The sequence below is a fragment of the Silene latifolia genome, chromosome 5, assembly GCF_048544455.1.
Source record: "Silene latifolia isolate original U9 population chromosome 5, ASM4854445v1, whole genome shotgun sequence".
In the NCBI taxonomy this organism is placed as follows: domain Eukaryota; kingdom Viridiplantae; phylum Streptophyta; class Magnoliopsida; order Caryophyllales; family Caryophyllaceae; genus Silene; species Silene latifolia.
This window is the reverse complement of record NC_133530.1, coordinates 87,373,217-87,387,581: the sequence shown is the minus strand read 5'-3', so window position 1 is coordinate 87,387,581 and position 14,365 is coordinate 87,373,217. Positions and strand designations below refer to the sequence as shown.

At 36.5% G+C, this 14,365-nt stretch overlaps 2 protein-coding genes across 2 annotated transcripts in view; both read right to left on the bottom strand.

Moving 5' to 3' along the window:
* Nucleotides 1-14,365, bottom strand: part of LOC141657771 (protein CELLULOSE SYNTHASE INTERACTIVE 1-like) — a 468,470-nt gene that overhangs the window by 152,677 nt on the left and 301,428 nt on the right. The window lies entirely within an intron of this gene.
* LOC141656220 (uncharacterized) lies at nucleotides 3,450-4,283 on the bottom strand. The gene is made up of 4 exons (XM_074463062.1): nucleotides 4,184-4,283; nucleotides 3,974-4,058; nucleotides 3,759-3,854; nucleotides 3,450-3,608 (listed from the first exon to the last, which is right to left on the bottom strand). The coding sequence occupies exons 1-4, from the start codon at nucleotides 4,261-4,263 to the stop codon at nucleotides 3,501-3,503; spliced, it is 369 nt and encodes a 122-aa protein (XP_074319163.1). The 5' UTR covers nucleotides 4,264-4,283; the 3' UTR covers nucleotides 3,450-3,500.

Genomic DNA, 14,365 nt, shown 5'->3' with positions numbered 1-14,365 from the left:
TGAGGAACCATGTTTATACATGAAATTCAGTGGGAGCAATGTTGTATTCCTAATCTTGTATGTCGATGACATACTACTCATTGGAAATGATATTCCAATGTTGTCTTCAGTCAAGAAGTGGTTAGGTAACCACTTCCAAATGAAGGATTTAGGAGAGGCACAACGCATATTAGGTATCCGGATCTATAGAGATAGACCCAAAAGGATATTGGCACTTAGTCAAGAGTCTTATGTTGATAAGATTCTTCGACGATTCAGCATGGACAAATCCAAAAGGGGTTTGGTACCAATGGTAACCGGAACGATATTGAGCGGACTCAATGTCCCTCCGAACCCCATGATGTTGAACGCATGAAGTTGATCCCTTACGCTTCATTTGTTGGATCAATCATGTATGCCATGATATGCACACGTCCTGATGTCTCGTATGCCTTGAGCATGACGAGTAGATATCAAGCAAATCCAGGAGAGAGTCACTGGATTGCTGTCAAGAACATCCTTAAGTACTTGAGAAGAACTAAGGACTCTATCCTTGTGTTTGGAGGAGACACTGAGTTGCGTGTTACAGGATACACGGACTCAAGTTTTCAAACAGATAGAGATGACATGAAATCACAAGCTGGTTTTGTTTTCATGCTCAATGGTGGTGCCGTAAGCTGGAGAAGCTTCAAGGAAGTCAGAATCGCGGATTCAACAACGGAGGTGAGTACATAGCAAAGATCGAGGCTGCCAAGGAAGCTATGTGGATCAAGCAATTCACGGAAGGTCTAAAAGTAGTACCTACCGCCGATGATCCCATCACTCTCTATTGTGATAATAGTGGGACGATCTTCCAAGCTAAGGAGCCGAAGTCTAGTAATAGATCTAGACATGTACTTAGAAAATATCATGTAATAAGAGATTTCATTGAAAGAAAGGAAATTGCGATTTGTAAGGTTGGGACGGATGACAACATAGCCGATCCGCTCACCAAGCCTTTATCGCAGGCTAAGCATGATGGACATGTTACGTCCATGGGACTTAAACGTGTACCAAATTTCTGTTAGATTTTGAAATGAAATAAAAGTGTTGTTTTTGTTCATGTTCATAATCACATTTGTCTTTTATCTTTAATTTATACTTTGTTACATCCATACGGGTTGTAGAGACAATTGAACCCCGTTAAAGTGAACACGGATTAACATAGTATTTGCCCATAGTCACTTGTATGAGGTGACGTCTCGAAGTGACTATAGTGTGAGGTGATTGATGGCAAGTTCAAGTGCCATAGAGTCATGTGAGATGACTAGTCGATCACATAGGCAGACTGTCAAGAACATTTTGTCGGGCCTAATGACCGCTTATAGAGTTCTGGCAAATTTATATAGCCTGGTCGTGGCGAGAGCTACTATAGTATTCAAATGAGTCGATTCTTTTGACTAAAGACTATTCGCCGAGATGGCATAGTTTGGATTAACTTTGATTTGTGTTACTACGACCTTCGTAAATGGGGTCAAATGGGCATATTTTGGGTTATGATGGTGTGGCTAGTCGAAGGGAATGAGTGCGATAGGAATTGTCCACCCCTAGTCGGGGTTATAACAATATCTCGGGGCCACTCGAGGAGCAATGGCGGAAATGCGTGGCCACGCTCGGAAGGTATCCGGTGTGGATAAATCCGGTCAATCGGTTATTCTCCGGATCGAGGAAACCACTCTCGATATGATCACTTGCAAGTACGACCGAAAGACACCTTGCATTGAGTGGGAGATAGTAATAGGACAAGAGAATTGGTGACGCACACTTGTCGAGGACAAGTGGGAGATTGTTGGAATATGTGTCCTCCGACAATAATGCGATCACGATTGTTGATCATGATGATCACATGTTTAAGTCTCATTAAAATGAATACAATTGGGAAGTAATTTTGTTCTTGTCAACAATTGGTCAACATATATCGGTAATGATTGGTGACTAGAGTTTGACATTCGTCGTGTGACGGTGGTGATCGATTGACCCCTAGGTCATACCTAAAGGGCAATACACTTAATTGATTATTTAATTAATCGTATAACGTTGCGAGTTGATTAAATTACTTGAAAATTGACGGACGATTTTGGAAGTAAAATTTACGTATCAAATTGAAATGTGATTAAATGAGATACGGTCTGAGTAATTAAATTGTATAATTACTCGGATGAAATAAATTGTTTAATGTAACAATTAAAATGAATGAATTATTATAAATTCAATCAGTTGAAATTTATAAATGGTAAAATATTTTGGCACAAGTAATTATGAAATTACTAAGTCGATTTTTATATGTGACGTATTTTTATTAATACGTTGAATTTTTAATATGTTAAAAAATTACATAACAAATATGTGTGGCATGAGACATGTAACATATAGACAATTGACAAAATAATATGGACTCCATATTATGTGAAAGTGCCGAAATAATGTAGGAGGATTAAGCTTAAATTGTGTTTTTATTTTATATAAGAAACATAATGATTAAAAGCTAATAGTAGCCATGCAACCCTATTTATCTTGTGAAGAACAAATTCTCCATGCATTGGCTCACCCATAAAGGCCCTCTTACACGGTTTTGGGGAAGACCATTTATCATTGTTTTTCTCTATAATTTTACCAAATAATATACTAAAGCTAGTGTATTATTTTTCATTCTATTCCATTATCAAACATAGAGATTTTCTAGAGAAATAAAATCCTCTCTTCTTCTCTCTAAAACCGAAAACACATAAGGGTTTTATAAAGTTTTTGGTTCAATTTTCACTACATTAATATTATACTAGTACTTATAATATTAATTAGATTAAGTGTTAAGCCTTGGGTATAAAGCATAGGGAGAGATCTTACACTTAGATCTTCATTCTTCCATTGGAATAAGCTCAAGAACAAAAGAGAAAGGTGATCTCTTTTGTGCCCTAATAGCCGAAACATACAATGTAAGGATATGATTTCTCCTTTATTTATAATATTGTTTGCATGCATAAGTTCCGTAATTAATTTTATGACAAATTATTTAGACATATAAGAATATGTTTTATGTATATGAATCTACATTTCCTTCACTTTGTTTAATACCCGTTGTTGTAATTTTACCTCCAAAATTGTGAAGAGTTTTAACAACGGTTCTTTGATTAAAACCTGTTGTTGAATATTATGCGCGGGTATTTGTGAATGTCATTCACAACGGTGTTATTTTTATTAACCGTTGTGAAAGGTATTGACAACGGTTTTTTTAGTAACCGTTTTTATTACGAACTCCTATTGTTTTGAAAAAAATAAATTTGTTTCATGCCATTCAAAAACCTGCATATATACCAGCACCAGCATAAATCACAGCTGGGTTCATCAGAACTCAATAGATTCAATTCAACCACAACAGCAGCTGCATCATATATATATACTTACAAGGAGTTGAATTTACATGAACTAATCATTCCCTAACTTCAACAAAAAATTTACTAATAAGTTGATCTAAACTCTAAGTATCATGCATTTCTAATATATTCTAAGACGTAGTTGCCCCACATGTCTCTTACCTCGTCTATATCTACACTTGAGTACTGCTCAATCTGTTGTGACGGGTTGATTGCATACTGCGGCAAAAACAAAGAGAAGACATTATGGTATATATAGCAGCAAGCAAGACAACATTAGCAACATCATGATATATATAGCAGCAAGCAAGACAACATTAGCTCTAAATTAAAAAAAAGTAATAAACACATGTTTAAATTATTACTAACCTTGTCTGGAATAACGAGATATCTTCGCCTAATAATCTCCAACATGAACCGACAAGCGTAGTATCCACATTGTATGCTATCTGGCTGGCGAGGGGCCTATTATTACATAAAAAAAACAGACGAGAGAAGGCTCACATCAGAATATTGAACTTTAGGTATTGTATTAGTATTAAACACAGATTTTGCACTTAATGTTATTGTATTTGAGCACGTACCCCTGTTATCGTAATAAAATCAGGGCCAACATCAGAATCTTCCGTGGGTTGATCCTGCTCGTTTGCTCTTTTCTTCTTAAAGGCCCTTTTTTTAAAAAATAAAAAAGGAGGCAGAAACTAATTTTGTTAGGGGCAAAAATATGAAAGAGCTTTTTTCTATAAAGAAAAAATGAAAATGTTATTATAAATAAATCAGTATTATAAACTTACATATTAATCAAGTGCTTAAAAGTCTCGCTTGGTTGATTATGTAAAGAGTCCAACCAGAAAACTTTATTCCTTGTCGGCATGATGGCTGCTAGCACCCAATGAGTCCTACATCAAGAGACATCATCATTATTAACATGTACATATATTAGGTATGAAAATGCAATTGTAGGGGGAAACGTAATATTAATTTGTTTATTACCCTTTTTCATTATAAGCGCCAAAAATCAACTTCTTGGTTGTCGCCAATTGCTGAGCAATATAATCTACCCGTTGTTCGAACGAGAAATCCGGAATAAATAAAGATAAAACATAGGGGCACAGGAATCCGTATAGATCAGATGGAATATTCTTCTCGGGGATCACTCTCAATTTCAATATCCTACATTATTACGGTATTAATTCCGGTATTTAAAACACTATCTAGTAGTCAGAATATTAGACTATGAAATTATTTATTAAGAAACTTACTTCATCCAAACAAATAGGTGTTGGACATCAATCTGGTCTAGGCCAGCCCATACGGCTAGCACATCCCATGATATATGTGCTTGGCGCTCAGCCCCTAGAATATCCTCCTCGAGCGGAATAGCTATCAATTGCTCGGTGGCTATGCGATGGCTAGCCTCCTCATGCAGTCTCTTCATCGTCACCGTTCTTACTTTTTGCATGTAATTCTTCCCTTTATATTGTGTGGAGTTTAAACTCCTAATTTTCAGGTCCGGGAAAGAATGAGTCTTTGATTTTGTGCTACTACCACCAGCCTACACATGTAGTAGATAATTAAAATAATAAAAAATCCAAAGGTAACATATCCTAGTTGGAGTAATAAAAATAAAAGCGTACTTAATTAAATACCTCGTCAACCTGCTCTTTCAATGATGAGGTAGTAGTAGCAGGTAAGACTGGTGGGGACTTAGGCTTATCCGCCAAAGCCGCCTTTTTTGTTCCCTACAAAAAAAAATATATATAAATTTAACATATAAAAACATTCAACAATTAAAAATGTAACATATATATAAAGGTATTTCTTCTAACCCCAACTGCTTTCTGCTGCTGAGGCGGCGGAGATATCTTCGCCAAGTAGATGTGAGTATCAGGCCATTGGATGAAACTTCCAAGCGCATCTCCCAGAATGGTAATGTCGTCCACGAATCTGGGACAGCGGTTGAAAGTTTTCATGGCTGGATTGATTTGTAGTTATCTCTACTATTCTATGATTCGGCAAAAGTTTTTCGCCATGAATAACTACGAGTTTCGCTGCACTGATTTGTTTTCTACGAGACCCCGGCCAACACGCACATATGGCTTTTCGATTCTATTATGGTCAGCAAGAATAAGCGGCCTCTTGTTTACGCTTTGAAGAATATAGACATACATTATTATATCTTTGCAAAAACGCAAAGCATTCAAAAGATTTTGCAAAATCGCTTTGTCTCAGCCGATTTTTGCACAAACTTCAGCATTCATATAAATTTAACTAATTAAACACTTCATGCATACTCATCGAAAACAGGGAACCTGACTTGAAGGGGATGTATCTTTGTTTTCCATCAACCGTCTTCTCAAGTTGTATCTCCTTTTCAGACCCATTATTTACCTAATAAAATTAACCAATTCAATGGCACCATGTCAGAAGTTATAGCATTAGAGCTGGCAGTGAACACACCCCCTGATCTTACCCAAAAAAAAAACAAAAGAAAAATAAGGAAGTATTAGGTACCTGATCGGCTTTAGTTGTTACAACTTCAGAAGCATTATTAGGTACCTGATCTTTCTGAATCTCGTTGACCGATACTTCCTTCTCATGTATTGCCAAGGTAGTAGCGGCCTCTTGACCAATCTGTTGTACCTTATTATTACCCCCTTGAGAAATGACATCCTCCATCATCTTCACTTCTTCTTCGGAAAGCTTACCTCAAAGATTCGGCTTTAGTAGTACGGATGCCATTAATCAAGTTTGCTTGCCAAGAATGTAATATGTCACAATTTTTATCCCAACAATAACATGTGAATTGAACTTAAATGAAAATAATAGAATATTACCATGTCAGCCTTCTTTTCCTTAGTCTTCCTTTTCTTCTTTATCTGGGCAGTTTTCCCATAATATTTCGTTACTCCAACCTGTAACGGGACGCCCCTCAAACTACCTGGATGTTCGGGTCGGCCGATCGCTCTAGCAAGAACGTCATTGCGACCCTTTCGGGAGTGAATTTCCTTCTTCTACCTCTTTCACTACGTTATCCTATAATATATTAAATAAACTTCAAATTATATTTGTGACTAAAATAATAAAGTTAGTAATGAACTCGTCTTAATAAAATAATGCTTACTATGTTGGCCAAAACTTCCTCATCATATTTGTCACGCGACGACCGGGATCCTTTAGGCGTGTGCCCTTGTTTATAAGTTACATGCCGATCCACCTCTTTCACTCCCTTTGCCACCTACACATTAACATGGTAACATTTATACACGTAAATGTGTATCAATGCAAGTCCAAGTGTGATTAAAAAAATAAAGTCTCACAGGGGAATAATGCATGCTACTTACGAGGTCCTCTTCTATCTTTCTGTAACCGCCTCGAGAACCATAGAATTTCCCCTTCTTGCATGAAATGTTAGCACGATTTCTTATGCTAACGGCCTTCAAATAATTATATAAAAGCGCAAGTAGATGAGATAATAAAAAGATTATATAAAGGACTCATTAATTAAAAAAATGATAGGTAAATCGTTAAAAGGCGAGGATATTTAACTGAAACTTCTCGTAGTTCTCATCTTTTGAAAAGATCCCATTCTTCCGCTTGATGGTGGGACACTTGTTTTCCGGTGGGCTCTTACGCATCTCCCCGTTGCCTTGTCCACATACAACCAATCCCTAGCAACGCCACACTTCCACCATTTTTGTGGACATCCGCCGCCTTATGCATTAAATACTCATCATGGCTTTTATCGGGTATAATAAAGCCTTCCTTTACACGAGCCAAGTATAACTCCGCCAATTTTGGATTCAAAGTTCTAACATCATTTAAATGGATAGGTACAAACTGTCTTGTGCAAGCACCAATCCAAGCGGAGAAAAGACCCGCATTTGGACCAAAGAGGGAAACCCATCTCACTCCATGTTAATTGGGCAATTTTGTTTAGCGGCTATATTTCGCAAGGACTTTCTTGCACTTCGTAGCACCCCTCTCACCAGGCTTATTATCACCAGGCTCATTATTCTTTTGACTTCTTTTACGTTTTTCACCCATGATAATCCTAAAACCCAAATATGAATGATATAGTAAATGAACAACTTAACAACGTACATGCAGAGTATTATCTAAAACCCTAAACCCTAATAGGAATGAAAATTTAAAACAACAGATTGAGCTTCTAAAATCTTAAACCCTGATAAGAGGAGTAAAGTAGATGATGCGGGATGATAAATAAGATAACAAAGAAGACGAAAAACAAACAGATGCATGAAAAAGAAACAAGATGATCGTCTTAAAACCCTAATGACGAAACACAAAATTAAAGTGAACATACCTGTTGATGATGATGATAAAGAGAACGAGCAGGATGATAAGGGAAGGCAACGGAATCTGGGCTTTAAAGCGGGCGACCCCGGCGCGACGAGAATGTAAAAAGCGAGGAAGAGAGTAGAATTAACTCAGGATACCCAACGGTTGAACTAATAATAATGTTGTGTGTGTTTGTGTATGGCATCTTTGTATGGGTTTCTATATTAGTTTTTATTAAGACAAACTATTGACAACGGGTGCTCAAAGAAGAACCGTTGTTATATGTTAATAACAACGGGTCAATAATAGTAAACCGTTGTCAAAAGTTTATTACAACGGTTAAAATATACCCGTTGTAATATATTTTCACCAAATTAACGCCAAAATGAAATATGTCAAAAAAAATAATTGACAACGGGTAGAGGTACTACACCCGTTGTTGAAAGTATTAACAACGGGTAATTTAAATATAACCGTTGTTATTGTCGAACCTCTTTTTTTTTTAAAATTACTGTAATTCCATTACAGTCCAAACCTGTAACAATACATATCTAATGTGAGAAGCACCATATCGCAACATTATTCAGCAATTTCAACACCAAGCATCCACATCTAATAATAAGATCAAGAAAATAAGACAACACAAAGATGCATGCATGCATCGTGTCGATGAACTATCTCGGGCTCGGGGACGTTTCTTGGATGTCATAGTTTCTTCGTTAACCCAAATACCTTCACCATGGTCATCATGCATATAGATGCTTTCAGTGTCCTCATGATCAGTGTCAACATCGTCGAAATAAGATACAGTGGTAGACTGATCCATTCCCTCAAAAACGACATCCTGATCATCATCACCATTATCGGATGGACTACTCCTTCTTTTCCTTATAGACAAGTACAATGAGACCACTTCTTATCCATAGGATCGGTGACATAGAACACTTGTTTAGCTTGGGATGCCATTATGAAAGGATCATCCTTATTATTGCCAACCTTACCCAGATTGACCAACGTAAATCCCATCTTATCCTTTCGGATACAATGGATGTTGTTATCAACTTGATTACATCGAAACAAAGGCATTGTGAAATCAATGTAATCTAGTACCAATATTTCTTGAATAACACCATAATAAAGGCATTTTCCCCAAATAGGCTTTTTATCTTTTGAAGTAGCAAAGTGCATTACCTCAAATTCAGAACTCACACCACTATTTTGCATTGTGCTCACCTCATCTTGCTCGCGGGTGTAAAAAGTATATCCATTAATGGCAAAACTGTTGTAAAAGGTGACCCTGGCATTTGGACCTAAACCAAGACGTAGTAACCTAGGAGAGATGTCATCACCAGTTTGATCAGTACGCTGTAAGACAATATTCCTAAACCACTCTGGAAACGTCTTCGTATGCTCGTTCGCAATCCACTTCTCGGTCTTGTTTTGGTGATCGTATTTGAGCTCATCTTTGTGTTGTTGAATATAAGGTTGCACCTCATCTTCGTTGTTTAGCACATACATGTGTGCTAAATGCAACATTTCACGTGTCACAATTTTTTCAACCCGGCCCCTAATACCTTTTCTTAGGAACGCCAATCAACTCCTCAGGGGAGAGATGAGCGTAACAATATGAAAGAGCTTCGTCTAAAATAGCGCGTTCAGCAATACAACCTTCCGGACGATACCGATTAGATGTATAATCCTTGTAGACTTTCATCAATCTTTCGAAAGGATACTGGTATCTCAAGTACACGGGCCCAAGGTACAAAATCTCCCTAACCAAGTGAATGGTCAGATGAATCATGATAGTGAAGAAAGAGGGTGGAAAATACATTTCCAACTGACAAAGAGAGGTTACAACGAGGTCCTGCAATGAATCCGCGTCATCGGGATCGATGACTTTCGCATATGGATTTGGAAGAAGAGACAGAATCTAGTTATAGCATATCTTACCTTTTCAGGTAAAATGGAACGAATAGCCACAGGTAGTAATTGTTGCATCAAAGTGTGACAATCATGTGACTTTAACCCGGTGAGTTTTAGGTCTTGCATCGACATTAGGCTTTTGATGTTCGACGAATAACCATGTGGCACTTTAATTCCATTCAAGCATGCACATAACTCTTTTCTCTCATTCCGTGAAAGAGTAAAAGCTGTTGGCGGTAAAAATGTACGATTACCTCTCTTCTGTGGTGCCAACTCTAGCCTAATACCCATCATTTTCATATCTTCCCTAGCTGCGGCGTTATCCTTTGTTTTACCAGGAACATTCAGAAGGGTATTGATAATATTATCACAGACATTTTTCTCAATGTGCATGAAATCGAGGCAATGCACGACCTCCGGTCAGGCCAATATGGAAGTTTATCAAAAAATATGGATCTTTTCTTATACCCACGAGTAGACAATTTAGAGCCGCTCTTCTTCCCATAATCTATCTCAATATGCTTTACTTTCTGATAAACTTCATGCCCACTCAAAATTCTAGGAGGTTGACGAAGTTCTTGTCTTCCATTGAATGCTTTCTGCATCTTGCGATAACAATGGTCATGAGACAAGAACCTCCTATTTCCCATATACACATACTTACGAGAAGACTTCAAGTATTCAGACTCGATATCCTCCCCACACAATGGACAAGCCTCTTTCCCATGAACTGTGTGCCCAGAAAGGTCGCCATAAGCCGGATATTCAGTTATTGTACACAATAACATCGCTCTCAAATTGAAAGTTTCGTTCTTATATGCATCAAATACTTCTATCCCACTATCCCACAACAATCGGAAATCATCTAGAAGAGGTTCCAAATATACATCTATATCATTTCCAGGTTGTTTAGGGCCGGAAATTAACAACGACAACATCAAATACTTTCTTTTCATGCAGACATATGGAGGTAAGTTATAAATAGCCAACACTACTGGCCAAGTACTATGTTGGCTACTCATGTTTCCGTGTGGGTTCATTCCATCAGTGGACAGCGCTAGACGTAAGTTTCTAGGTTCATTGCCGAACTCGGGATACTTAGCGTCGAACGATTTCCATTTCTTACCATCCATAGGGTGTCTTAGCTTTCCATCATTTATTCTTCTGTTTCATGCCAAGTTAACATTTTTGCATCATCGGGATTCGCATAAATCCTTATGACTCTTGGTATCAATGGAAAATACCACAACACCTTAGCCAGGATCCCTTCCTTATCCTTATAACGCCACTCCAAACATTTAGGGCAATTGGTTAAGTTTTGATATAATTTCCGATACAATATGCAATCATTTGGACATGCATGTATTTTCTCATATTTCATACCCACTCCTCTTATTAGTTTTTTCGCCTCATATGTCTTAACAGGTAGAACATTACCATCAGGAAGCAACTCCTTTATCAAGGCTAAAAAACTAGTGAAACACGTGTCACTTACCCCATTTGCCCCCTTGATATTATACAACTTCACCACAGCCGACATTTTTGTGAACTTACAACCAGGATACAGAGGTGCTTCAGACTCACACAACTTCTCATACATGTTGTTAAGGTCATCCCAATTACTAGTGTCATCACCTACATCTTCAAAAGCAATGGACTCATCATCATTCTCTTCATTATCTATAGACCCAACATTCAACTTCTCTACTTCCAACTCTTCCAACTCAAAAAACTCGGCAAACTCAGGATCATCAGTTAGCCTTTCGTGTACCTCAACATCATCTTCTTCAGAGTTATTCTCTTCCTCTAATGATTCCCCATGAAAAATCCAAAGTGTATAGGATCGACTAAATTTCCACTTTTCTAGGTGTATTTTAACGTCCAGAAAAGCCATATAGCTAATATTACCACATCTTTCACAAGGACATGCAATACTAGAAGAACCTTTCAAATTGTTCGAAACGAATTCATAAAATTCAGCTAAACCATCCTTGTAGGTGCGGTCACTCATATTTGCATCAATCACCCAAGTTCGAGTCATTATTCTACATTCGTAATAATAGGCAACTAATTCAGAAAATACAATAATAGGCAAACAAATAAACGAAATTCAGGAAAGCAATTAAGCTAAATTATCAACAAATTAGATAATAACCCAAAAAATCCTATATCTATAAGCGTTGCTAAGAAACATATATATACCCGATTGATAAACACGATGAGGGAGAGAAGACGTGACAATGTGACGGAGATGAAGACAGAGAGACGATCGGGGAGGAATGGAGGATGATATAGTAGCAGTATTAGCTTGTGTTTGTGTTTTGTAGCGTATAGCAGAATAAAGCAATATGTCGTTCTTAAGATTTTCATAATATTAATAACAACGGTTATTGAGTCTACAACCGTTGTTAAAAAGTATTAAAAACGGGTTCTAATATAACCGTTGTGATTACTTTTCACTAATTTGGCGCCAAACCATTAACAACGGTTAAAATTTAACCGTTGTTATTAGTTTTTTCATTAACAACGGTTGTTTAAGTATGACCCGTTGTTAAAACCAATAACAACGGTTAACAACACAGAACCGTTGTAATTAAGTTTGGTAAAATTCACGGAATCAATTCTACAACGTGTTTTGATGATTTTCGTGAATAAGCGTTGTTAAAGGGCCGTTGTGGTTGCCTGTATTTGTAGTAGTGCATCAATGTTCATTACAACATAATCAAACCCATTCTAAGACAACATACGTCTCTCTTAAAATTAAAACGGGTCAAATACACGTCATTTGCATAGATAAAGGCAAGTCTTTCGTTAATATCTAGACATTTTGGTTTTGTCTTATCTATGAAAGTGGTAGTTATTTGACCCGTCTTAAACTTAAGACGGATATTGCCCGTATTAAATGAGAATTTGTGTTCTGAGATGATATCTCATGGATAAACATATTGGCATATTGTTTTAACATACGAAGTGGGACGGGTCCCGCGTCAGGTCATATGTGTCGGGTCAGGTACATGTCGAGTCGTACGAGTCACCGAACGGATTAGAGTCAGAATAATGTCAAGAAATAGTTTATAACGTCTTTTTTTACGATTTTTTTAATTAAATTTTTTTTTTTTTTAAAAATGTCAAACATATTTAAAAATTTTAATATTTTAATTCAATGTTTACAATATATATTGATATACTTCGTATTACTAAATAAAGTTTTTTTAGCAATTACTTTATTTTTAAATATTATAAAAATTATATAAAAATAATTTTTTAAAAATAATTTTTTAATTGTGTTTGAAATTTTAAGTACTAAAAATAATATTTTTAAAATTTTTTTTTTTCAAATATTATAAATAAAAATTAATATTTTAATAAAATTCTTGATTTACCTTTGACCCAACGGATCGACCATTTGGGTCGGGTTTCGACCTTAAAATAACGGGTCAAACAGGTCGAAAGTTTTGGGATTTGACCTTCGAAAAAAGGGTCGAGTTTGGACTGATTTTTGGGCCGGCTCAGAATTTGATAGGTCTACTGTAAACCTATAACACTATTATTTTAACATATGTGCTATATGTGAAATACATAGTTAAAAATATTTATATAACAATCTATAACAAATGATAGGCATTATCTTCCAAGGTCGTGTTTACGCATGACTAGCTTTACGTGGCTATTTCAAGGGTCGCAAACAAAAAAGGGACTGGAGATTTTGATTTGTAATAATGATACGTAGTGTTTAAATAACTTTTTGAGAAGTTATAGTAGTCCATCTTATTCTCCATCTTGTTCCACATTGCTTTCACAATTATTTCAGGTATCACCCCCTTTATAAACCTCTGAAACTCACTCATCTGATGTTTCCAGATGATTTGCTCCTGTTTTGCAAAATGACATAGTTAAGGGATATCATGTAAATTTTTCATTTTTTTTTTCAATTAGAGTTATGTTTTGTCATGGTCAATTTTTGGTAGGGTACTTTCGGGTCGGGGCATTTCGGATTTGGTCAGTTCAAGGTCAACAACACGCGGGTTATGTTAACTCGGGTTTTGGGTCACATTCGGGGGTTGTAATTCGGGTCAATTTCGAATCTCGGGTCAGCCTTTTCAAATCGGGTGAGTACGTTTTGCCAGGTCCTTTAGTCTAATTACTACTTACTCCCCAATTTCTTCAAGAAAATCTCCTTCAAAACTTTGCAAATCCCGCCTTTTCGATTCCCCTAGCCAGAATCTCTCTTCTACACTCGAGATATGATTCTTTTTTTCCCTCTTTTTTTTTTAATTCTTGCATGTAACTCTCAATTCATCATGGAACGATTTTTTTTTTCTTTTTTTTTTTTCATTTTTGAATTAGTCAATTAATCGTTTGTGCAAAATTTTGAGCATTTTAGAAGAGATTGTTGTTAAGTCATTATTGCTAGTTTTAGTGGTTAAAAAAAGTGTGTAAGAAGGATAACACTTCCCGAAAGATTTGTTAAGCGTGTTTGGTCAACGGTTTTGGAATGAAATGGAATCATTTGATGGAGTTTAGTATTCGTTCCGTCCCGATCATTTGTTTTTGGCACAAAAATTAAGAAACTTAAGAAAAGAGGAGTAGACCATTTGAAGGTAGTGTTATTAGGTGACAAAGGGACAATAATGAAATTAAAGGTAAACAAATGAATGAGCCATCTGTTTTGGTAAAAATTTACCGATTATGAATTAATTATGTGAGTGATAGTGATTACTCTAATGCCAATTACGGTTTGGATGCAACAA